The following is a 26,609-nucleotide window of genomic DNA, read 5'->3' as shown; positions in this document are numbered from 1 at the left end:
ACCAGACGGAAAAACAAAAAATATCGTGTATCCACAAGCACTCCAATAAATAAATAGAATTGAAACGACACTTTGAAATGTTTTCCCAATGAAAATGAATAATAATATAATAAGTTTCAATAAAAATGATAAAATGTAAATTTAATTTTATCATAACGAGTTTGCTTGAATTTCGTTTCTTCTGAGATTGCAGCAATGTGCGACGGGTAAGCTAGTTTATAAATAAAACATTCCAAAAAATTTGCAGACTGATAAGGGAAAAAAATTTTATAATAGGTTAGTAAAAAATTTGTTTAAAACATAAAAATTAACCATTACTCAATGCATTCAGATACAAAGGCTGCCGTTGTCGAAAGATTAAATAAAACTTTGTGGAATAAAATATGCAGATTATTTACTTATCATAATTCTTATAAATATATTGATAAATTATCCAATATTGTAAAAATCTATAATAATTGTTCTCATAGAAGTATCAGCATGGCTCCCTCCAAAGTTACACTCTTACATCATACTGCAATTTTTCAAAGACTATATGGTATAATAGGAGAAAATAAATTTAAATTCAATATTCATGATCTTGTTCAAATTTCAAAAATATGTTAAATGTTTAGTCAAGGGTATCTACCCAGAAACAAAGGAAATATTATTGTTCACGATTAATTTCTATCACATCCTAAAACATGCATATTGAAAGATTTAAAAAACAAAATTTTGGAAGGAAAATTTTATACAGAATAATTACAGAAGGCAATAAAATGATACAGTCAAAATTTTGCAATGCTGATAAGTAATGCTAGTATGACTTATTTCCCAAGGATACTGTCACATTTCACAATGAAAATAAGTCATCCTATTAATTTACAAAGAAATTCGGCAGTTGGACTGAATTTCTTAAATATAAAATATCATTAGTTTCTGATAACTTTACAATATCAGAGAGAAACTATGTCATATTTTACAAGATACTTGTGAATCTAACCCCAGCTTTGTAAAATTAAAATATTAAAACAATCCAGGATAAAATGTATTTGCAATGTTAAAGACTAAATACAAAAAAATTTTTTGAAGTCTTTGGTACTTCATTTGGAACTTAACAGATGTTTATGAACAAATGTGCCAAAGAGTTAAAAAAAAAGTTTTTTGTATTTAGTCTTTCAATATTGTAAAAACCAGCTTGTTTGAAAATTATTTTAGTTTTATTTTATCTTCCTGTAATTGATTTATAACTTAGAATAATTCAATTGAATTTTTGCAATATACTAAAATAAAAAAATGATAAATTGATATAAACTTACTCAGGAAAAATAGTTTCCATATTATAATCCAAAACATCTCCAAGTATTATTTTCATTCTTCCTGGTGCTGCATTTGATAAAAGCTAAAATTTATAACATTAAACAATTATTTTATGTATAGTTACTTCTTGAAAAATGCTATAATACAGTAGAATCTATTTACTGTAATCTCTTTGGATTTTCATCTACACTGATAACATTAAGTGGAATAAGTAAATAAGACTACAATTAGAGGAAACTTGCTTTATTGACTAATATCAAAAGGATATGCTAAAAACAAAAAAGTGCATAATTTAAAAATTTATTAATTACAATGAAAACTTGATATAATGGGTCATCTTTCAAAGGAATTTTGAAAGATGACCCATCTGGCTACAAACTTGAATATATCAGTTCCACCACAAGGTCACTCAAAATAAGAGCTGAACACAAACATGATATTGACAAAAAGAAACAAAACATCACCCTAGCTATGTATACAGTGGATAACAAGATGTACACCTTTCTTGACAAGGCTACTATCATCAAGAAATCAAAACACACTGACTCCAACACGATACTAAAAACATTAAAAATATTTCAATTTGACAAAAAGAGCCACTGCATAAATTTTAAGGATGAAAAATAATTATCATATGCATGGAAATCCTTATATGATCACGTGACCAAATATGATGTAACAACATGATGTAGGGACAGTATAACAAAAAGTTCTTGATTATAGTTATATAGTTTTTAAATGTTTACTTTCTTACTTTTATATTTTTGGTACTGCTATTAACTTTTATATTTATTGTTACATTTAATTGTATTTTATATATTTTGAGAATTGCTTTTGTTTAATTTTTCAAAAAAGTCATTGTTTGATTTCAAGATGATCTCCAATTGAAGATTGAAAATGTTAGTTGAAAAAACCATTTTTTCAAATTAAACCTTACTGGAATGCAATTTAAGGCTTTTGAAGTGTTAAGCTTAAACTACTTGTAAAAACGCATTTACAAGAACCTTACTTCATTTAAGGACTTGTTACATTAAGGAGAAGAGAGTACAAAAAAAAACTAGAAAATGACAATCTTTTTTCAGACATTTATTGTAATACAAATCTGTATGCTAGTTATTCAGCATTTCAGATTACCGCCCCTCTTCAGTAGAAGGTTACAAAAACTTTCTGTAAAAATTATTTTAAAATTATTTTACAACAAAATTACAAGAAAGGTATCTTATTCATTTTTCAAAAAATTATTTTTTCCCACTAGATCAAATACAGTTAAATATGTATCCAGTATAAAAATTGAAGATGTAGAAGGAATGTTACAGTCTTTACATTGTAAACAGTGGTTAAATAATGTGTGTGTTTTTATAATAAAAATAATTACTTTCAATATAATAGTAATTTTTATATTCAAAAAATAAGTATACCAATGGGCACCTGCATAGATCCTACAATTGCAAATTTGGTAATGAAATTAGCAGATGATCAGATAAGTAAAGTAAAAGGCATTGTATTTTTAGTAGGCATGCATATGATTGTATTGTAATGTTTGATAAAACAACAGATATGTGAAAAACAGATTTTGGAAAACATTAATGAAATAAATGATCATATTTAGTTTAAAATACAAAAAATAAAAAAATAGAAGTTTAGTATATTTATATCTTAAGATAATTAGAAATAATAATAATTTGGAATTTTAAACATATAGAAAGCCTGTTGCTGTATCAAAAGTGATTAATTACTATTCATATGTTCCAATGTATATTAAAAGAAATGTTTTTGAAATGTATGTTAACAAAATTAACAATAGAAAAAGTAGACAACAAGAAAACAAAATAAAATCAGTTATTAATATGTTCTTATTAAATAATTACCCAAAAGTAATTTTAGAAAAATGGCTTAAATTATAAGATCAAAAAATAGAAATAGATAAAAGTGATGTTAAATATATTAAATTACTCTATGAACAAAAATTATTTGAAGTAATTAAACAAATAGTAAGAAAAGTAAACATAATATTAATACCAGAACAAACAAATAATATATGTAAATAATTAAGATTTAAAAAGGAAACAAAACAAGGTGATGTACTAAAAAGAAAACGTGTTGTATATTCTTTTGAATGTAACTGTAATAATAAATATAAATATGTAGATGAAACAAAAAAAAACCAAGTATAAGAATTTCTGAAGACATTAGAGCAATAAAATATAATTAAACTAACTCAGCAGTGGCTAAACATTGTCAACAAAAATGTTGTGAATTAATTTAAAATTAGTAAAAATTGAAAAAAATGAAGATCACAGCATATGAATCCTGTAGATATGTAGATTGTGTGATTAAGTTAGTGTTGAAATGGCATTTTTCAGCAAGACAATGTCCACTTAAAGATCACAGCCATATTACAGAATGCTTTTGAAGCAATTGAGATAACCAATCAGCCAGGTTCCAAGATCTACTCCTTATTGAACACATGATAAAAACATCCTTCAAACACCAAAACTCCAGTCTGAAAATATAAATTTAATGCAAAACAAATATTTTCAATTGCCTTAAGCAACCATCATCAGGTTAGAGAAATATTCTAAATAAGAACACAAATTTAGAACAAACAAGTTTAAAAAGGTCAGAACAACATCTAACTGGTTGAAATTAAAAACTGACTTCAAATAATGATGCTCATGCTTTTGGAAGTGTATTATTATCCTTAAAACTGACTCATGTTCTCTTCCTATATTTAAATTTATGTTTTCAAACTGGAATTTTGATTTTTGGTAGATATTTTTACAATATAATCCAAGTACTAACTTGTTTTATGAACACACATGGGAATGATGGAATATTGCACTAATTCAAGCCTCAATTTGCCATTAATATTAGGAAACTGACTACATAATTGAAGATATTGCTCAAGACATAACTTTTAAAATGATTACTGTTAAAATAGATCATATTCAGTATTAATTTCAATGCATAACTTTAATGAAACAGTAGACCAGTAGACATATGAAAAATATGTCTACTGATAAGATGATTAAGTTTACAACTCTCTTTTTAAGCTAAATTTCTGTAAACTTAAATAAAGTGGTCTTCATGTTTATTTTTTATTTGTGCCAGTGTATATTATCGTTAAAAATATCACAAGCTTAATTATATAATACATTTTCAATTTCTGTTATTGCTAGGTTATGAAATTTTGCTCCTAATAATACAATTAATTAATAAAACAATCAAAAAATAAAATGTAAATTGTCTTATATGTAGATTTTTTTTAATTCTTACCTTCCTACCATTGGAAAAATTTATATGGAAACAACATATCTGCATAACATCTAATAAACTCACAGATAGTTTCGTATGTGTTTTATTAAGATAATTCTGACTTATATTAATGGAACATATCAGAATCATTTATCATTGTAAGACACCATAATGAAGAAATGTCTGTATTTGCCTAATTTAAAATTATAAACTAAATTAGATCTCCCAATTTCTAAATAATCAAAAATTAAAAAAAATGCCTCAACATTTTGGGTACAGATAAGCAAACAAAGTTCAACAATAATAATATTTTTCATACTAAAAATTTTTGATGCATTTTATGATCATAGAAAAGCAGCAAATTGCATTAATATTTAAGCACGTAGATAATTGAAAAATCTTGTAATAATTGAAAAAAATAATCAATTCTTAATTTCCATTAATTTAAAAATTTTATTTCTGAAATTACTTACCTCCAGACTAGGTAAAAATCTATCATCTTTCTCAATCACAACAACATGTTTGGCTCCTTTCATCAAAATTGAACGAGTAATATTTCCTGGTCCAGGACCAACTTCACAAACATAACAATCCTTGACTCTACCAGCAGATTTTACAATTTTATTTGTAAGCTTATAATCCAGTAAAAAATTCTGAGATAAATGACGTCTTGCTTTTAACTTATACATGTGCATAAGTTCTTTGATGCTTGGTAAAGGTGGAAGACGATTTACAGATTCTTGAATGATATTTGCTGAAGTTTTGATAATTGTTGAAGAAGCCATGTATAGATTCTGGAAAGAAAAATTTTCATCACTATTTTTGTGTATATTACAGAGAAAATTGCTAAAATATTAATAAAATCTATAAGCTTCTATGCATCTAATTTCATTATGATGATGATGAATTGTCCAATTATTAAAATAATGAATAAAGAAACAAGAGTCAATTCAAATTCAACCAAGAGTTATTATTTAATGCATAAAGTTTTCTGATTCCCATGAAGAAGTTAATATTTTAGAGTTCTTTCCAAGCTGGTTCTAAAATCAAACTTGGAGAAAACACTTTGCAACTGACTAGCTAAAATATTTTTTTATTTTATTTATTTATTTTTTTCAGATAACTGGTCTAAGAATTAATAAGCTGTTGAGTAAAGCCCTATATTAAATTTCAGTTTTAAGAAACAATATGATAGATTGTTTGGTACTAAATTATTCCAATAGTAACATACAAATTAGATAAATTTTTTGCTTTTCTCCAATATATGAAAAAAACAGCTAATACATTAGAGTAGAACAAATTAGACATCAAGAAGATCTGTAACATAATTAAGCCATGAAGAGAGATGCTTTTCATCCAAATTTATGTTATCATCATAAATGTTGGTTGGCAGTGACAGAACATTTTGCTTTTGATATACAATATATATAGAATAAGATATTTAGATACAGATATTATTATATTGCATTTAAAGGCATTTTTATATATGAAATACAGCTAAAAAGCTTAAAAAAAAAAAAAGGCTTTGTTTTGGAGAATCAGGAACGGATTAATCTATTTTATACTGTTTATCAGAATATTTGTTTCGGTTTTAGAACAAATTGGTTTTTGAACAAGTTTTAAAAATGAATTAAGTTCAAAAACCAACATTTGACTGTGTAGTATTATTGAACAAAACTGTTCAATAGACTGTGAGGAAAAATTAAAATTTATGCAGAGAATGGAGGAAAGTGTACAGATAACTTTAACTAGTATGCAGTCTACAAAGTAGTTTTGTGGACAGTCTGCTTTAAACAAATACAGCAGGTGATCAGTTAACGAACATAATCTGTTCCAAGACTTTGTTCACTATCCGAATTGTTCATTAACCGTTCATTTAATTGTTCATTATTGATTTACTATAGGTTTTTATGGGAATTGATTAATTTGTTCTGGATATTCCAAAAAATAAAAATATATATTTTCCTATGTTTATTTATATGTAATAATAAAAATACATATATACACAGTCTTGCATTTTTATTAGTAATGTTTTTTCTGTTTGTGAGGGTTAAAGAATCTATCTAATGTTGATTGCTTTTCTCTCTTCTTCAAGATTTTTCAGAAGTAATTAATAGCATTGTAATTGCAGAGATCCCCAAGTCTATTAACATCAACCTGGTTTGGATGCCATTCTAAGACCATTGTTCTGACATCCTCCTTCTTCAAAAGATCTTTAATAGCAGATATTGGCATTAATCCTCTTTTTTCAGAAGAAAACATATCTCACCGAGTTTCTTGGCGTTCTGTCATCAGGTCAGTTTCCGTTATAAGCTCTTCAATGTTCTTTATTTCTCAATGTGATTTTTGTTACTCCTTTAGCTGCTTAAGTCTTCTTGATTATACCATATCTTTCTTAGATAAGATTGAACTGCAGCCTATTGTATATCTGTTCAAGCCATACTGCCCAGCAACATCAGACATCTGCCCACCTTTGCTATTATACTCTCACCTTTTGAAAATAAAAACCGATGCAAAACTTAACGAGTGCCTGCCTGAGCTCACAAATACTATAAAAATATTGTTTGTCAGAAAAATAAAAGTTTGAAATTACAAGGGAGAGTTTCAAAGTTCAGAGAAATACTGTCCAATCTGTATATACCAGATTGAGCATCAATGTTGACATCTCCTGCACTCCAAAAAGTTTTGAATTGTTGCCTGAAGACAAAGGAAGAACAATCGGTATTCATTATTTTACATCGCTGCTTCTTGTGTTTGTTCTGTGAGGTGTTTGTTGTCTGAACATAAAAATCTTTCATGAAAGTGTTCGTTATCTGATCACCCACTGTACTAATAATATTCAATTTAGAATCTTTAACAAACATCGATTTTGAAAAATGATTATATACATTTTAATATAAACAGTTCTTGACTTTCATTTGTGATACTTTAATATCCTTAAATTGTTTTTACCATACATTTCAAATTTAGACTTTCATACACTTTCAGATGACAAACAAAAATTTTGAATTATTATGTGGAAATGCTATGTGCTAGTTTTCGTTTTGGTAATAGCAAAATCATTTTTTATGAGATGAGAACCAGAAGATTCTATCTACATTTTTTCACTTTTTTACTTTAATCTGTTCTTTGGACAATCATCTTTCTGTTAACACAGAGTTTTGTCATTTTATAAGCAGTAGAGGAGTAAAGGCAAGTTTTCAGCATACACATATGTTCTAATTTGCAAAAGTTGGCCAAACTTCAAATTTTTCTGCCATAAAAATGTATCTAAGTCAGATAGAACCCTCTATTTCTTGTGTTGTGATTTGTCAAAATAAAATATTTATTGTCTATTTCTAATAATATTTTTTCAGTGAATATGATTAAATGCATAAAAGTAAAACTTTCCTACCTCAATTAAATTTTATTATTTTTTCTATTTGGATGTTATGAAAACAGTTCCATTTCCAGAGAGAACATAACATATGTATAACCCACAGCTGTATTGTTTAACTTTCAGACATTCTACATTCATACACATTTTTAAGACCACATTATATCTGAAATACCTGTATGTCATTTATCTCTGCATATAAAATAGACCAGGGGTTCCCAACCTTTTTGTTACACAAGCATATTCGAGATTGCAAAAACTACTGTAGTGGCAGGCACAAATCAAATTTCAAAAAAAAAAAAAAAAACAAATTAAATATTGTCCTTTATTATAACATGCATTTTCTAACATATATTTACTATAACATATATACTTATTATAAAAGCCAAATTAATGTGATCTTTTACACTGCATTTCATTTGCTAATTTCTCACAGTAGGGAGTGTAAGATGATAATCCCAATTGTAAACAATCTACAATGTTGGCATTAGTAAGTTGAGATCTGATTTTTGATTTTATAATACTCATGGTGGGAAATAAAGATTTGCATAAATGTGTGGAACCAAAACAGAATTTGATTTTGAAGGCTCCTTTTTTTCAAAAGATTATACTTTTTATTTTCAACTAAATTCAAAAAGTTTTCATCTGTATCGTGAGATTTTAATATTTTGTCATTTTGAAAATCTAAAATCTCTTCTTCAATTATTGATGCTTTTTCTTAAAGTTCTGCTATAGATTTAGCAGTTTCAGTAATATCTACTTGTGTAGTAAAAGGATTTACAAGAATTGTAGCCACAGGTTCAATAATCATAAATTTTTGGAATTTACTTTCAAACTGTTCCAAAAGGTTTTTAAGATCAAAACACTTACTAAAACATCTTTTCTTGCAGCCAAAGTTTATAAGAGAAACTTTCTAACGTTTGCGGTCTTGTAAATCGAACGCTTACTAAGCGTTCGATTTACAATTTGTTGTTTTATTTGATTTATTTTTCTTGAGAAAGGTCTTTTAACAAGACCGAAAACGTTAGAAAGTTTCTCTTATAAACTTCGGCTGCAAGAAAAGGTGTTTTAGTAAGTGTTTTGATATTACAGTATGCAGTCTCGAACGATTTAGGTTTTTAAGATGAGTAAAAAATAATGTTAGGTCAAAATTATTTTCACCAGTCACTTTTTAATCCTTGGAAATGTACAAGAGAATTTTTCAACAAATTATGTATCCAAAACTGTATTTTGGCTTTGAATGCTTTTATAGAGCTAATCATTTCAGCTAATATTAATTTTTTTCCCAGAGATCCAGGTTTAAACTGCTCAATTTTTCACATATGTCAGTTTAAAAAGCCAAGGCCATCAACCATTGTAGATTATCTAAAGTTCAAACATTTGACCTTTTGAAATAAAGAAATTTTCTCTCTTTCAAAAGATCAAAAAATTGGCCAAGGGCTTCCCCTTTATTTAACCAAGGTCATCTTGGAAAGATTCATCTTTTTCCACAAGGGCTTTAAACAATCTATGTGATAAAGGATTTGCTTGAATTTTGTTAATTATTTTAACAACAACATTCATAACATGTTTAAAGGATAATATTTTGGCACACAATGATTCTTGATGTATAATACAGTGATAATACATAAGTTCGAAAAGGATTCATCTTTCTTGCAATGGGAAATGAATCCATTATTGCAGCTCACCATTGCTGGTGTACCATCAGTAATTATTGTGATAACTTATGTAAAGGCATATTAATTTTTGTTGAGTAATTTTTAAAGGTGATATAAATATCTTTTCCTCTTGTTCACTCTTGCATTAATAGTAACCCAATACAGTAGTTCTTTCACACTAAAATCACTGAATACAATTGTTATCATTACTGCCAATTTCACTGTATCTGATATATCTGTTGACTTGTCTAATTGTAATGAGAAATACTCACATTCTTAAAAATAATTTTTTAACTGACTTTGTAAACCTGTTGAAATTGCCTGGATTCTTCTTGTACTTATATTTTTTGATAATGGCAAATCTTGCATTGGTGAAATAATTTCTCACTTATTAGAAAATCCTTCAAATAATGAATTAGCTCCAACAAGAAATGCTTTCTTAAATATCAATAGTTCACTTTCTAAAAATGTTTTTTTTTCATTTTGCCAACAAATGAGAAATTTTAAAGGAAGCAATAGTGACTTTTTTTTTTATTTACATGGCTGGTAAAAAATACTTGCTGGGTACATAATCTCGATTTCAGTTGATTAAATTTTCTTTTTCTTAACTCGGATTTAGGCAGATAACTAACCTTGTAAGAACTGTGATTAGTTTTGTAATGACATTCAACGTTTTGTTTTTTTGCCAATGACACAAAACTGTTGCATATTAAGCAAATACATTTCTCCTTTTTCGATAACAAAGTAGTTGTCTTCCCAATCTTTGTTAAAATAATAGGTTTGTTTTTTTTTTACTTGGATTACTGATTTTGAGGTAGAATGTATATATACAAAAATAATAATAATAATAGCATGTGATGACAACAGTATGAGTTTACTACTAATACAATATAGATGCCATGGAGACATGATTATAATAAGCATGATAAATTAGACAGTGGTCAGTGTAGCCCAATTTAGCAAATTTCTCACTACATCTAGCAAGATTATAAAATTGGATAACTTTTTATTTTCTCTATTTTTAACATTTAATTTCTTTTCATTATTTCAAAACTTTGCTGTGAGCACACGTAAATAGCTCCACAAGTGCCCATGCACCGGTGGGCACAAGGTTGGGAACCCCTGAAATAGTCTAACCAAAGGGTTGCCAAACTGCAATTGCAGTATTACCATAACCAATTACACCATAATAATAATATACAATAATTTAGTTGAGCAGGCATCTAAAAGAAACTGGTGTATGCACGTTGGGGTAACAATGAACATTACATATCTCATGATGATGTTCCATACCATGTTATCTTCTTCCTTCCGTTTTTAGCCAGATTCTATCCATGAAAACTGGAGATTTGGTAATCCTAAGGCTAACATTTGCATGAGTTACAAGTAACAACAGAAAACGGCAATATCTAATTGTTTCTCTAATGTTATTAAATTATTGACAATTAATTTGATTTTTAAACAGCAAATAAATACGTAAATTTATAAGCCATTACTCGAAGATTTAGAAGTCCAAATATTTAATAAAACTTTAAAAATTATACAGAATTACCTCAACAAATTAATTGTATATTTGCAGAATATATCCTAATAGAAACACTGTATTCGCAACATGTGTAAGGTTTAAAACGCCCCCTTTTGACGTACAATATAATATCAATTTAAAATAATTTTATTGATATAATTTTTTAATACAGTATTAATTATTTTAAAAATAAATTACTTTTATTTTAAATTCTATAAAATAAAAATATTTTTATTTTTATTAAAATTCGTTTTTATTTAATAATATATCGAAAATATTTCCTGAAATTTAATTCTTAGTAGGCCTGTATAATTTGTTAAAAATACAGTTTATAAAACGCAAATAAGTTAATAACTTTTGACTGATTTTATTAATAAATCATTAATCATGAAATTGGATAATTAACAAACTTAAATTTTAATTTCTTAAATTTGAAAAATTAGCAAAATTGAATATATTTACTGTATATCAAGTTTTCAACCAGGAATAAACAAAAGGACCAACAAGCTAAAAGGCTGACAAATGAAAGTTACCTTACTCTAGTTAAAATAAAAGAACAGATTACAACATCTGTGTATATGAATACACCGAAGCATTTCCTATGTGATAACAAAGCAATGGCAATTAGCAGCGAATACATAAGATCAGAATTGCAACTTCAACCATCCTTTGAATAAATATAAATTGTTGTGCTGTATAAAGAAAAAGAAAAGAAAATACAGTTTTTTTCATAATTTTTGCACTTTTCAATTCTTTATATTTCGTCAACCGCTTTATACAACTACCTAAGAAAAAAAAATTTTTCTTCGAACCAAACGAAGTATTAGAAATTACTATAGGTGTTTGAGAGTCGAAAAACTCGATCTCTGAAAATCGGCAACTCTGATCCCTGTATACGTAGTCAGTCAATGACTTTTTACTTGTCCGGGAGTCACTACCATAACTCCTGTGGTGGTACACCAATGTATTTGTTATTTTTTTCATATATGTTTTACAGGGGCGTGCCGTGACATTTGATGATAGGGAAGCTGTGTTTTTGTAACAAGCCGACTTCCAGGGGCAATCAGTCAGTGATGGTCTAGGGCCCCCATACTCAATCTGCGGCCCGCGGGCCACATGCGGCCCGCTGACCTTTTGTGAGTGGCCCGGACGTAAATAATGCAGTAAAAATATGAATTTTGAAATTTTCGTGGCAAAAAATAGATTTGGTCACTCCGCCCACACCGCTAAGTGCTTTTTGTCCATAGAAAGTTGTCGCCGGATGTCCGAGCATTGTGAACACGTGGTGGCCATCAGGGGGCGATCCGCAAGAGACGGTAAAAGTAGAGCTAGACTTAGTAATTTATAGAGACCCCGTAGCGCCTACACGCGATACCCGTCCCGTGTTGTTCCCGAATATTTTCGTGTTGACCTCATTTGTCGAACCCGAATTTATTCATTTCTGCACCGGAACGTTTTTGATACTAGATGTCGCTATGCGTCATAATTTTTATATTAAAACGAACTTTAGAAATAATTTTTTGTTTTTATATTTATTAATATATCTATTTTGTTTGTGAAAAATAAAACAAGTAATTTCGGATGATAAAATAGCCACGATTATTAAAAAAAAAAAAAACGTGTAATTTTCGACGAAAATTCAACATGGCGTCAAGAATTTAAACATCGAATAGGTTAAAGTCGTAAGTCATAACTTGTTTGTTTTGCTTGTGTTCTGTGGCTCTGTAATTGTTAAAGTACCTTAAGAGTTATAATTGAGTAAACAATAAATCACATTGAATTAGAGACCATTTTATTTGAGAAATTGTAATTTATAATTATTATCAACCATGTCAGGAGTGTCTTCCAAACACAAACGAAAAATGTCTGACGAAAATAGAATGTTTCAAGACGAATGGGAAGCTGACTATTTTGTAGTGCAAAACAAACACGGTTTTGCAACTTGTTTGATTTGTCGTGAAAGTGTTATATTAAAAAAATATAATATTGCTCGTCATTTTAACACTAAACATAAATCGTTCAATGATACTTTTCCTCCAGGATCTCTCATAAGACACGAGAAATTGGCTATTTTTAAAAAGTCATTGCAAAATCAACAAAATATTATGTCTGTGGCAATAGTACAAGATGCAGCTGTAACGAAAGCATCGTATGAAATTTGTTATATACTTGGTAAACATATGAAACCGTTTACTGATGCTGAAATTGTGAAGGAATGTTTTTTAAGCGCTTCCAATGTACTGTTTGATAAATTCAGTAACAAAAATCAAATAATTTCTGAAATAAAAAAAATCCAGCTTTCAGATTCTACCTGTGTTAGACGTATTGAAGATATTGCGAACCATATTTGTGATAACGTAATTGAAGACTTGAAAAACTGCAAGTTTTTTAGTTTAGCTTTTGACTCTAGCACGGATATTTCAGCGACATCACAATGCTCGGTTTTTGTTAGATATTGTACAGTACAAAATTCAATTTGCGAAGATTTTTTGAAATTCCTTCCAATGAAGGGCCAGACCAGGGGCAAAGATTATCTCGATACTATTTGCAATTTTCTAGAACAGAACAAGATAGATGTAAAAAAATTAATTTGTGTGTGTACCGATGGCTGTCCTTCAATGACTGGATCTGAAAATGGATTTATTTCTCTACTGAAACAGAATTATGATTTGACAAATTTAATAACATTTCACTGCATCATTCATCAGGAAAACTTGGCTTCACGTATTGCTAATCCTAAAGTAGATACTGTGATGAAAACTGTCATAAATATAGTGAATTATATCCGAGCACGAGAACTGAACCACAGAAAATTTAAAAGTCTTTTAGAGGAAGTGGATAGTCAATACAATGATGTTCTTTTACATACCTCAGTACGTTGGCTTAGCAGGGGGAAAGTTCTGGAAAGGTTTTTTTCTTTGCGAAAAGAAATAATGCTGTTTTTACAGCAAAATAATAAAATATACAGTGAACTGCAAAATAATGAATGGTGGTGTATTGTAGCGTTTCTGTGCGACATTACAGAGAAGCTGAACAGTCTCAATACTGGTTTGCAGGGTAAAAATAAAATAATTTCACAGATGGCGAATAAAATATTTGCCTTCGAAGAAAAATTAAACATTTATTACCAAGAAATACAGAACAAAATACTGCGAAATTTTCCAACCATGACAAACGCTAAGCAGGACGGTATTAATATTTCTCCAGAAAACTATACAATTTTTTCAAATTATTTAACTGCGTTATCTGAGGAATTTAAACATAGATTTCATGATCTAAGGAAAATAAAAAATATCCTGTTGCTCATTGAAAATCCCTGGCACTTGGAACCGGCAATAATATCAGAATTGGCTGATATATTTGCATGTAATTACGCAGAGCTATTTGACGAATTTATTGAGATGAAGAACAATACACACCTGGAAGCTATTTTTAAAGAAAAAAGAGCGGAAAATAATTACGTTGACTTCTGGAAAGTAGTGCCCGAACAATATAAGACTGTAAAAAAATGTGCTCAAATTTTACTTACGTTGTTCGCATCAACGTATCTATGTGAAACGTCATATTCAAAAATGAAATATGCAAAGAACATATATAGAAACCGGCTTACTGATTCACACCTGGATGCCGTTTTACGAGTAGCATGCAGCAGTTACAAGCCTGATTTAAATGAAATTGTGAAAAAATGTTCGCAATATCAACAGTCACACTAAATTTCTAGGGTAAGTGAAAAATTATGTAAGTTTTTTATTATAATTGTTATGTTGCGGCCCGCGTGTAATAGCTATCATGTGTATGTGGCCCGAGAAAAAAGGTTGAGTATGGTGGGTCTAGGGCCTAGACCATCACTGACTGATTGCCCCTGGAAGTCGGCTTGTTACAAAAACACAGGTTCCCTATCATCAAATGTCACGGCACGCCCCTGCAAATTTGCCAATAGGTGTGCCGCAATCGTTTGGACTCTTGATTTGTTTATATCCTATGCAGAAAAGCATTATGTCGATGTAAAATAAATGTTATCGTTTCAGTAATTGCATAAGCAACTGTATTTTACAAAGCTAATGTTCAGATTAATATTCTTATTTAATATAAGTGAGCTTAAAATAAATGAATAAAAATTAATAACATATTCTTACAGAGTGATTTTAAATAATTTTCTTCAACAAGCCAATTTAATAATTCATTGGAANTATAAAATTAATATTTTAAATATTTTCCTCTCATTTAACTATCAAAATATGAAATATATTGCAAAGAAACCAAATACTTTTTATAAGTTACACAGTCAACATACTCATAAATATCTAAATATAAATTGTTATTACTAAGTCAATAAAAATATCTAATACAACGTACATCTAATTAATAATTAAAATAACAAGAGTTATTATAAACAATTTTTTGTAATACTGTATTAATATTATATAGATAATAGTGAAGCGTGTCACAATGACATTCTTAACAGCATGAATTCTTTGTGATTGGAAAGTACAAATAAACAATACAAACTGTTCGGATATAGTAAATAAAATTGTTCAGCAGTTAAAAATATATGTTCAAACGCTAAACATAGTCTAATTTTTTTCAACTTTTGCCACTACAACATCGTGTTTATTACAAAATTATATTTATAAAGACAAGAAATCGCCTATCTAAAATTACTATATTTCATGAAGATTGACGACTATTTATTATGTTTTTTCTTATGTTTATGATAGTTTTAGAAACAAAATTTTAAGAAAGTATTGCTGCTTGTGAAATAAAAATAACCAATACAGCTTGTAATTTTATTTAAAATTAAATCTTTTTTTTTGTTTTTAGGTCATTATTTAAAACATATATGACTTATATTAACATGCGCGTATTACTTTTGTTCTTTTAAAAGAAGAATTTTGATCTTTTTTACGTGCAATAAATAAAAATAGCGTATACTAAATTAAATATCAATATTTACCGTAAAAATTTATTTTTTTCCTATTTTTTTTATGTTTATTTTTATACGATTTTTATTCAACACAATGCTTTATTTTATGTCGATATTTGGAAGCCAATTTATAAAAGATATATTAACAAACAAATATCTTTTGTTTAAATTTTGTTGTCATTCCATGTTATAACTATATCAATAAAAATTAATTGTGGAGTAAATGTTACATAAATTACTTATTACAACTGATTATGAGTAAGCAAGTAGTTTCTCCTATACATAAGTTTTATTAATTTTTTGAAGTTATATAATAACGAAAGATTATATTACATCATTAAGTTTTAAGATGATTTTCAATGTACTTAACATAAAAAAATATATCTGATAAATATTTACTTATAATTTTTACTTAAAACGAAGCTAATTTTCATTGTTTAAATTATATAATTTTACGTAATTAATTATAATAATTTGTTATTTTTTAAAGTCACATTTTATAAACTTCCATTACATTTACTGTACTTCTTTATACAAATAAATGCATATAAAAATACATAAATAATGTTTTTAAAGTAATTAAAACGCACTGTTTATTTATTATATTCTGAAATTTAATTTAAATATAGTTTTATAACGAAATTAATATAATTAACTGTAAGAATAAAGACGAAATTATAGATAATGTTTTAATTTACTTCAAAGCTTAATAATAAATATTTTAAAAATTTATATTTTGTTTATAGAAATAATAAAAATATAGGAAACTGTAGCAAAAATTATAAGTAAATCTCTAAATATTAAAAATATAAAAATTTATATTATAAAATGCTAGATAGTAGCAGATAGCATTATTATGATCAAACCATAAAAAATTTTTTTATGAACCTAGTGATCAATGTGGACAAAATGTCTTACATCGTAAATCCTTAAATATAAAAGAAATCATTAAAAATGCTTCTAGAAGTTTAGTAGTTATTTGAATGACATTTTTGTCATAATATTTTGATCTGTGTCATGTTTACAGAAAAATAAAATTCAGATAGTAAATGGCAGTTTTTTCTATTTATCGTTTGCTTAAATCGCTTCAATTTGACAACAACTATCTTAATTTGCTTAAATTTATTATTTTCATTCCATTAGTTAATAAGAATTATAAAAAAATATACTAATTAGGATTATTAATAACATAATTAATTAATAATTTCCTATTTATATATGTGAAATATTCATCTCGTAATTTTATGAAGTTTATAGTTGTGTATATATTAAAAATATCAACAAAAATAAATAATTTTTTTTTCTGGACAACAACAAAATTGAGACATGCTCAGTAATTTTCAGAAAATAAAAAATAACTTTTCAAACATCTAATTTTAATGAGGATATCGAAAGAGAAGGATGTCGTAATTATCTCCATTAGTAAAGAGGAAGCGGTCTTAACAGAATGGCATGCTAGTTCTTTGTTTTTTTTTTTTTGTTTCTTTTTCCTTCTAAATCTTATTTTGAAAAAATTCTAATTTCTTGTTATTTTCGAATTTTAAAATTATATATTTTATTAATTCTAGAAAAAAACACCTATATTTTATACTTTAATAGGACTTATTTTTTATATTATACAATTTTTTTAATTTATTAATGTAATTGAAGAAAAAGATTGTAATTTATTGCTTATAAGCATTTTTATAAATACTGTAAAAGTGAAGTATTAAAATTAAAATTTTATCTTTTATATATTATAATTTTAGAAATGAACGTTTTTCAGTTATTTTTTACTTGTAGTTATCCCTTTTTTATGTCGTGAGGAACGTGTTATTGCCTAGAAATTTGATTTGCTTTTTTGGGAATCGCGATCTACTGGTTGAATTACATATTTCAAAATTATTATTCTAATTTTTCTTTTCTTTTTGTTTTTTGTTTTTTTTTTTGGAAATCTGAAAAACATCTAAAGAAATCTTACAAATGAAATAATCAATCCATTTAATTACACGTATTTTAATTCATGATTAATCTAATATTTTTTTAAAATAATGAAATTAACTTTTCCTACAATAAAAAAATTTAATATCAAAGAGTTATATAATGCATATAAATGAAAATATTTTTCTAAATGTAATTTAAATATATATCTTGATTTCATCGCAAATTAATGTGATATAAAAGATGAATTTTTTATATTTTTCAAAGTAGAATTAATATGCATTAATTAAAAACCTTATAGATTTAATATTAATCACATTGTTACCCGATATATTTTCTTATAAACTATATTTATTATGTATTTGTCGCAATTAATAAATTTTAAAAATGAATTTTATTTTTTTATTGTTTATTTATAATATAAATCTATATATATAATGTTACATTTATTAATTATATTAAAATCAAATCGAATATAAAATATATTCTCTATAATCAACAGTATACAAGAAATTTAAGATTTTAAAGTAATCAAGATCAATTACAGAAGAGGCTCCATTAACTCAGTTATTTATATTTATTGGTCTTAAAATATTTTTAAAGATAATTAATATTTTGCTAATTTATAAAATGAACTTATATAGCAATTCCTTTCTAACGGATATTTTTAATCTAATTATAATACAAATTTTCAAAATAAAGCATTTTAATAAAGAGAATAGATAGCATGTCTACATATATTTGTTTTGAGAAATGGCTTCCGAATAATCAAATTTTTAGTTTTAAAGAAATTTAACCTATTTGAGTTAAAATAAATAATTTTTTGATAAAGTTCTTTTAAGTAAATTGACTTTGTTTAACGAAATTATAACACTTCACTAATTTCATTAAATGTAAATTCTTGAATTTTTTAACATCTCCTTTTTATAATCTTATTTACTAAAGTTAAATTTGCCCTGAGATATAACTAATTTTATTATGTTTTAATAACCCTTCAAGTTCTTTTATATATTGTTTTATTATTGTTCATTTACTATTTATTTACTACATTAACTATTTATGTAGATATACTAAATTAATTATTATGAAATTTTAAAATACGGATAAAATATTTTATGCAATAAATGAAGTAAAATGCAACATTAATTAACATATAATTTTATTTACTGGGTGTTGATTACATAAATTGATTAATTAGTTATAAAGACTACATTTAGTTTTAGAAGTTAAATATTATTATTTATCTTTCTTAATATTAAATAGCGTATAACGTATTTGAATTTATAACTTACCTTATAGCATAGTGTTTATAAATGTTAATATTGAATTACTATTGTTACATGTACTGTACAATATATATACATTATTATGAAAGAAACTGTATTTCCTGATATTGTGAAAGATATCAGTATTTTCGAAAAAATATATACATGCATTTTATTATATTCATTAATGAATGAGCATGCATAAATTTCTATTATTTCTTTCACGGATGATTCATAAAGGATGTAATAAAGGATGTATAAGAAATAAACGCAAGTAAAAAACTTAAGGACTTAATTCAAACTTATAATCTCGTAAATAAAAAAAAATTATTATTTTTATTAATAATAAGAATTATTTCTAGAGTTAGAAATTCGATTTTATTGTAAGAAATGAAGCGAGAATATTTTCGTTATATAAAATCTGAAGCGATCATTTGAAGCACTTTTCTTTTCTTTTTTGAAGATATCGAGATCAAAACGGAAAAGAATGACTGTACAGATGTTCGTCATACATTTTAACGTACTGAAAACCTAGTAACACTGATAAAATCGGACAAGATCTGGCTCGTAGGCTGAATAAATGACCAATATAATAATAAATTTATTTTTAAATCTCAACTAATTTAATGTTTAATTTAAAATAATAATGTCTTTGCAAATAATATGGTTCAATAATTACCGATAATGACCTACATTAAAGATCAGTGAATAGAATAATAAGTTTTATATAAATATTTAAAGCCGTAAATAATAGCATCACTTAAGTAAAATAAAAGAATAATTTTTTATTCAACCTCTTTCAAGAACAATCGTAAAAAATTTCGCAATTATTAAACTTTATAAGTCTTCATGTCGCATATAATATACTTTATTACGATAATAAATAAGTTCACACTTTCTTTCAATATATTTATATACAGTAATGAAAAAAGTGTGTACTTGTAACAAAGAAGCAGATATTAAAATTTTTAAGCATGATAAATAATTTAAACGCTTGTTTAACGATGATCATAATCGGATATCATCTGTCTACCAAAATTCAATAAATAATCTAAAAATCTTAGTCAATGTGTAAATAATTATATCAATAGTAGCTGTGCATTACTTTAGTTAGATACCCTATCACATAAATACAAGGACACCACTTTGTTAATATATAAAAAGAAGTATCATTAAAAACTATATCAAAATAGAAAGTATATACGATGAAACAAAATATGCATATAGCAAGCTAATGACTGATAGAGTAAAAAAAAATAATGAGTCAAAGATATATAAACTATATCTAAAAATTATGAATAGTTTGATTTCATAAACTATATAATAGACAAATACTGTGCATTCTTTGCCCAAATACTGTGCATTTCCTGGAAATATTCATAGCTAGGTCAATAATAAATAAAGGAATGAGGTCAAGAGTATCGTTCTTCACTCCGGGTTTCATCATCTGATAATGATTTTCATCACGTAGAGGATAATCTCAAGAAGAAGAAAAAAATTATATAAGTAATATAACATTTAATTATTTTAATATTTAAAACTGTAACCTTTATCTTTACTCGCCTTGATAATTTAAAACTTAATAATACGTTTACGAAAGCTTAAAAACAATGTTGTAATGTGAAACTATGGAGGTTGAATGCCGCTTGCGGTGTTATTATAGTTAAATAAGTTTCGATAAATGAAGTTGTTTAAAGATTATTTTAGCTATCTTTATCATTTGTAACAACTGATTACCTTCAGGCAGTATCGTTATAGTGGGTTTATACCGCTTAAGCTGCAGGAACTGATGACAACAGAACCTCCCTTCGCCTACGTTCCGGAAACGACTGAGTGAAGTGGTTTGGACTTCAAGGAAATGACGTAAAATACAAAGCGACCAGTTCGTCTACTATATTAATAATTCTAAACGTTAATATATTTACTATTAATACACTATTTTAGTTATCGCTTCTGCGAAAAATTCTTTAAACATGTCTTCTTTTTATATAAATGCTATGTAGGTTAATTTTAAAATATATGAATGAAAAATGAAGTTACAAGAAAGTTAGCAAGGATGAAATAAATATTTAAATTTAAATATAAAAATTTAAAGCCCTATTAAATTATATTCTATGAAGTTGTACAGCATAACGTGTTTCAAGTATAAATTATTTTATTCCAGTTTAATTTAAATTATGTAATGACAACGGTTTAAAATAAACTTATATCTATAATGTCCTAATAAATAAAATTAATGACAGAGATTTATTGAAGTGAAATATATCGTAGGAAAAAATTAAAAGATTTACATTAATTATATTTTTAAAATTTGTTTTCATAGTGCAATTCGATGATGAAATATTTCCTGTATTTTTTATGAAATGGATCACTTTATGCATAATTAGTTAAGCATAACGTTCAATGCATGAAGAGTTTTTTATATAGAAAGTTATATTGTGTATTCCCAAATTCAATTACTTTCTCAGCCTCTTATTAATTTGATATCTTAAAGCCTACTTATAAAATACAGTAGGTATTTTAAGACTAAAAAGTTAAGAAATAATCATATTAATTAGAAAATTTTAAAACTAAAACTAACACTTGTTATTTGTGTTTTAAAATTATCAAATTTTTGTCACCTCTTTACGAAATTTCACTAACGCGATAACATTTCTGCATAGAAATGAATTGGATTACGGCAAGTGATGTCTTCAAAATAGAATTGTACCTTTCAGTAAAGCTTGAGGCAGAGTCAAACCAGGAATTTGCATAATAAAGAGTTCTTTTGAAGAAAGGTAATAGCATTACAAAATATTCTCGGTAATACCAATTCTAACATTACGCATTTAAGAAAACGCTTCGTTCCTCGAATTATATCAAACTAAAAATCCATTAGTAAATAAAAGTTGTTTAAATACGTTTATACACTATTTTGATAGACACTTTACATTATAACTTTTTCCTATACAGCTGATTAACAACTTAAAATTTATTAATAGTACAATGTTATATATTCAATAAAAATTGTATACTTACCCTGAATTTTCTATTGTGCATTGGTATGATATAATCGATCTATTTACAAAATCTTCCGTGTTTTTATAATTATTATTACTATATTGACAATGCCATTTCTCAATAACAAGACGATAATTATCGAGAGATGAATTCGTATATAACTATGTTTGTATCACATTCCACCATGTGATGAATGAGATGTATATCATCATAGAGTGCCGAGATGTATATCTTTATCTCAATAGCGGATGTGGAGCGATCCCGTCANGATTTTCTCTAAGCCTACTTTCGGACTTTTTGTACAAAAGCCTTCAAAAACCATACTTATAATTACACTAGCGAAAAATCCAATTAGGAACATTTAGTTTACTAGTTACCGGTACTTTTCGCACAAAAACTGTGGGTGTAGTTATGATACCTTGTTTACAATTCACTAAAATGTAATTGGGGTTCCATAATACCACCTTCTCCTCTAACAAAAATCATTATCAAAAGTGTTTTTGATAAAATAAATGGAAACTTTCTATAAATAAACATTTTGAAATTAATTTTTTCTATTTTTGAATTGTTTCGAATATAATAAACTACAACATTCAACACACGTGAAAGACTGCGTATGGATAATTAATTCTAAGTTACTAAATCTAAAGAGATTTTAATACAATGAGTTTAATATTAAATCATCCCTTAATAATTTTTAAACAAATTATTTTATGAATCGGAAAAATTTTTATAATCTCTTTGTGACCTTACCTTCATTTAACACTTTTTCATTTGATTCCGATGGTTCTTCGTTCGTTCCCAGTTTTTCATCGGCAGCCTGTAAAAAGTGAAAAATTCAGATTCCTGATAGGATAATCCTACAGTATTCGTAGTGTTTTTTTATTAACTCAGAAAATATTTATTTAACAATAAATAAACAATTTGCAGCCATTTTAAATAACGCATTTTATAAGTTTGTGCATTGTTGAAATGGGTTTTTCAGTTTTAAATTTTTAAATGATAAGAATTATTAAATTAGTTTCAATTAAATTGTAACTTACGGCAGAAGACGATTCTCTTTTTCTCTTCTCTTCAGCAATTTTCTTGCGTTCTCGTTCCGCGAGAGCTCTTAGTTCCATGATAGCATGTACTATCTCTCTAACGGAATCTTCTATGGTTTTCCGATTAGGTGTTAATTGTTCATCAGTATTATGAACTTTTATTTCAATATTATCACCTAGACAATAAAATTAAACTCAATAAACAGAAATTCGTAAAACTTTCTTCGCCAGAATTCAAAAATTATATACGAATTTGAGGAAGAGAAACAAAGCAAATGACAAACAGTTTACACCAAATAAACAGATGGAATTGTTATTCTATAAAAATATTTTGGAACTTTATTCTATAGCAAATCCACAAAAATATAAAATAAAAATTTCAAAAAAATGGATTGATTTCTATTTAGAAATTTTTTAATTTAAACGTGATATATCAGCATAAATATTGCATTGTGATTTGATATTGTTAATTAATTGTTTGGAAAGTGTAAATTGTTTCGATCATAAAGACAATTGAAAATGTAATATTACTGAAGAGTTATTCTCAGTCCAAGTAAATGAACGGATATTTATTAACATATACTCAGAAGCTTACTTTATCTTCATTGATAGAATTTAATAAAAAGTCTTAGTAAAATATGCTTTAAATATTCAGTTTGTAGATTAACTTTAAAAATGTAAATAATTAAACGTTCGTTTATATTACAGTTGTGACAACTTTTTTTAAGATTGAAATCTCTTGTTAATTTAAAATAATCTTATTTTTGAATATTTTATTTTATTGTAAAAATGTTGCTGTAACTTCTGTTTGCAGCTCTTTATTAATCTTAACAAAATCGAATATTTAAATATTAGAAATGATGCAGAAATAAAATAATTAATTGTTATTCATTTGCAGAAAATACGTTTAATGCACTAATTATCTCCAGCAGAAAATGAACGCAAAGATAAATATCGTTACACCGTATAACATTTTTATTGGGATTTATAAACATCCCGTAGAAAATTACTATTAATTGCATGTCTTTATATTCATTGCGAACACATTATTGAAGAGTTAATATAATTATCCTATAAAAAGAATTTAACTGTTATTAACAGCACTCCCTTATTTTAAACATTATCTTGAAAAAGACAATGCAGCAGCAATACTGTTTGTAATTTATTATATTAAACTTTTTTCATGTTTTGTAAAATATAAAAACATTGTTTATATTTACATTATAGACACGCTGTAAGCTAATTGATATAATAAAGCACATAATCAAATAATTTAAACTTACTTAATGCACTCATTTTGTCGCAAAAAATAGTCTTTCGAAAAATCACATCCGATAATAATCGAATTTAACAAATAGCTCGCGATATAACAATTCTCGAAATTATATTATTAGCAAATTTTATTAACGTAACAATAGAAAATCAAGCAAATGACGTGTCAGCTTTCGCGCTCATAAGTTAGTAGCTCGTTTCCATCGAAAATTATTATAAATAGTGTATATCCAAGATTTATCTGCAGTTCATATTTATCACTGCGATTTGTTTTACTGTAAATTTCGCGATAAAAGCAATATGTCAATCGCAATTTGACGCTGTTCGACAGAGCGAGTTAACGCATAGCATTGCGTTGCGCTACCCAAAAGAAATAAATGAATAAAATAAATACTTGCACCTCGGGGAATTAAAAATTGATAATAAAGTTACTAAAAGACAAGCACACAAAAGATCATTAGCTTTAATTCGCCTATTTGTTTTTTCGAGACTGAATTTAAATACATAAATGTTGCTTATTGTGAATATTTATTTCTATCCTCTTTTAATTTCGGGAACAAGATTTGAGAAATTCCATATTGGCGAATAATTTATACGATTCGATGAACTAATTATAACTAAGTAAATATTTTAAATTTTAATAATATTATGATCTCGACTCTATCAAGTTTCGAAAACGATTGACTTTTGTACTTGAAATCATTTTATTGTTTATTTGGAAGCTGAGTGACATTTCTAATGTAAATGCATTCATTATTAACTAAAGACACTACAGTACTTAATGTTACATTTTATGTAAGTGTTAGGGTTGGATAATTAGAGTTTGCAAAGAGTTTAGAAAATTCTTGCTATTTACCAACGAAATCCATACCTATCATTAAATGTACCTCGGATGCATTTGTTTCATTCGTGAAATGTGTTTTTCGGCGACAGGATCCAAATAAAAAAAACTAATGATACAGATCGTTTCATATAAAACGGACTGTGGTTTGCATCTGGGCTATTAGTTTGTTCACTTCTTCTTTTTATCTTATTTTTTATGATTAACGTTTCGAGTAAACACCAATTTAATTTTGTTTTATTTCCATTCTTATTTAATTTAATTTAAATTATTTATAAAGAAAAGACACTGTGGTCATTGGTTTCTCTTCTCTTCAGCAATTTTCTTGCGTTCTCGTTCCGCCAGAGCTCTTAGTTNCTGTGGTTTGCATCTGGGCTATTAGTTTGTTCACTTCTTCTTTTTATCTTATTTTTTATGATTAACGTTTCGAGTAAACACCAATTTAATTTTGTTTTATTTCCATTCTTATTTAATTTAATTTAAATTATTTATAAAGAAAAGACACTGTGGTCATTGGGCCTTTATCGTGTGTCTAAAGACAAACCAAAGAATAAAACAAGAAAAAAATCAACAGAAACAAAGAAACAAAATGACGAATGTAAGTTAAATAACAGATTTTCTGTAAAAAACATCGCTTAGTCGTATATTATTTTCCAAATCTATGCAATAGATGAAGATAATTAATTTCATACAATTTACAATTTAAAAAGATAATTAAACTAAACAATTATTGGAAATATCTTTCTTGAAATCTGTCTTTAAATAAAAAAAAGTAAAGTTGTTCGTAACGATTGTAATTTTTTCGAATTTGTTTTTCTTGCTTTTTTTTTTTACTACAAGGCGCTAAATTCTTATTCACAATCAATGCATATTTAAGTGAAACTTTACACGACTAATTCAAGTATAATGTTAAATATATTTACAGTATACTCGTATTACACATATAATACAATTTCTATTCATTTAGGGACGTAGAAGATGAAAGTATCTGGCCAAATAAGTGTTTTTCATGATTGCTATTATGGTTCTCTTATTTTGTCATAAACATTTTACTTTCATTACAACTTTTCTAATTTCTAAATCTTCCTTCTAGAGATGTAGGCCTATGTGTTGTCAGCTGAGGAAAATAACAATATCTTATTAATAACTTTTTTTTATAAAAAATTCTACTGGTTTTGTCTGACAGTGCTTTAACGGGCGATTCGAAATTACAATTATATTCGTAACCTTG

General features: G+C 26.6%; 2 protein-coding genes and 1 pseudogene across 2 annotated transcripts in view; 1 reads left to right on the top strand and 2 right to left on the bottom strand.

Annotated features, from left to right (window-relative positions):
* LOC111624116 (dimethyladenosine transferase 1, mitochondrial-like) overlaps nt 1-11,228 on the bottom strand; it is a 15,068-nt gene extending 3,840 nt beyond the window's left edge. Inside the window, exons 1-3 of the mRNA XM_023366898.1 lie at nt 11,141-11,228; nt 5,028-5,348; nt 1,299-1,381 (exon numbers count right to left, since the gene is read on the bottom strand). Of these exons, the coding sequence (XP_023222666.1) occupies nt 1,299-1,381; nt 5,028-5,339 (395 nt within the window). The 5' untranslated portion in view covers nt 5,340-5,348; nt 11,141-11,228. The remainder of the gene's footprint in view (nt 1-1,298; nt 1,382-5,027; nt 5,349-11,140) is intronic.
* LOC111624133 lies at nt 8,985-10,158 on the bottom strand (annotated as a pseudogene).
* A 1,472-nt stretch (nt 11,229-12,700) lies between the features above and the next one.
* On the top strand, nt 12,701-15,104 carry LOC111624115 (general transcription factor II-I repeat domain-containing protein 2-like). The gene has a single exon (XM_023366897.1). The coding sequence runs from the start codon at nt 12,943-12,945 to the stop codon at nt 14,824-14,826; it is 1,884 nt and encodes a 627-aa protein (XP_023222665.1). The 5' UTR covers nt 12,701-12,942; the 3' UTR covers nt 14,827-15,104.
* Nucleotides 15,105-26,609: the final 11,505 nt, after the last annotated feature.

Source organism: Centruroides sculpturatus, unplaced genomic scaffold (assembly GCF_000671375.1).
Source record: "Centruroides sculpturatus isolate CEXI.00-Female unplaced genomic scaffold, Cexi_2.0 scaffold214, whole genome shotgun sequence".
In the NCBI taxonomy this organism is placed as follows: domain Eukaryota; kingdom Metazoa; phylum Arthropoda; class Arachnida; order Scorpiones; family Buthidae; genus Centruroides; species Centruroides sculpturatus.
The sequence above is the reverse complement of the archived record's forward strand: the minus strand, read 5'-3'. Positions and strand labels throughout refer to the sequence as shown.

What these genes read in the sequence shown, in the direction of transcription:
- LOC111624115 (XM_023366897.1), top strand. Translation starts at nt 12,943, where the DNA reads ATGTCAGGAGTGTCTTCCAAACACAAACGAAAAATGTCTGACGAAAAT.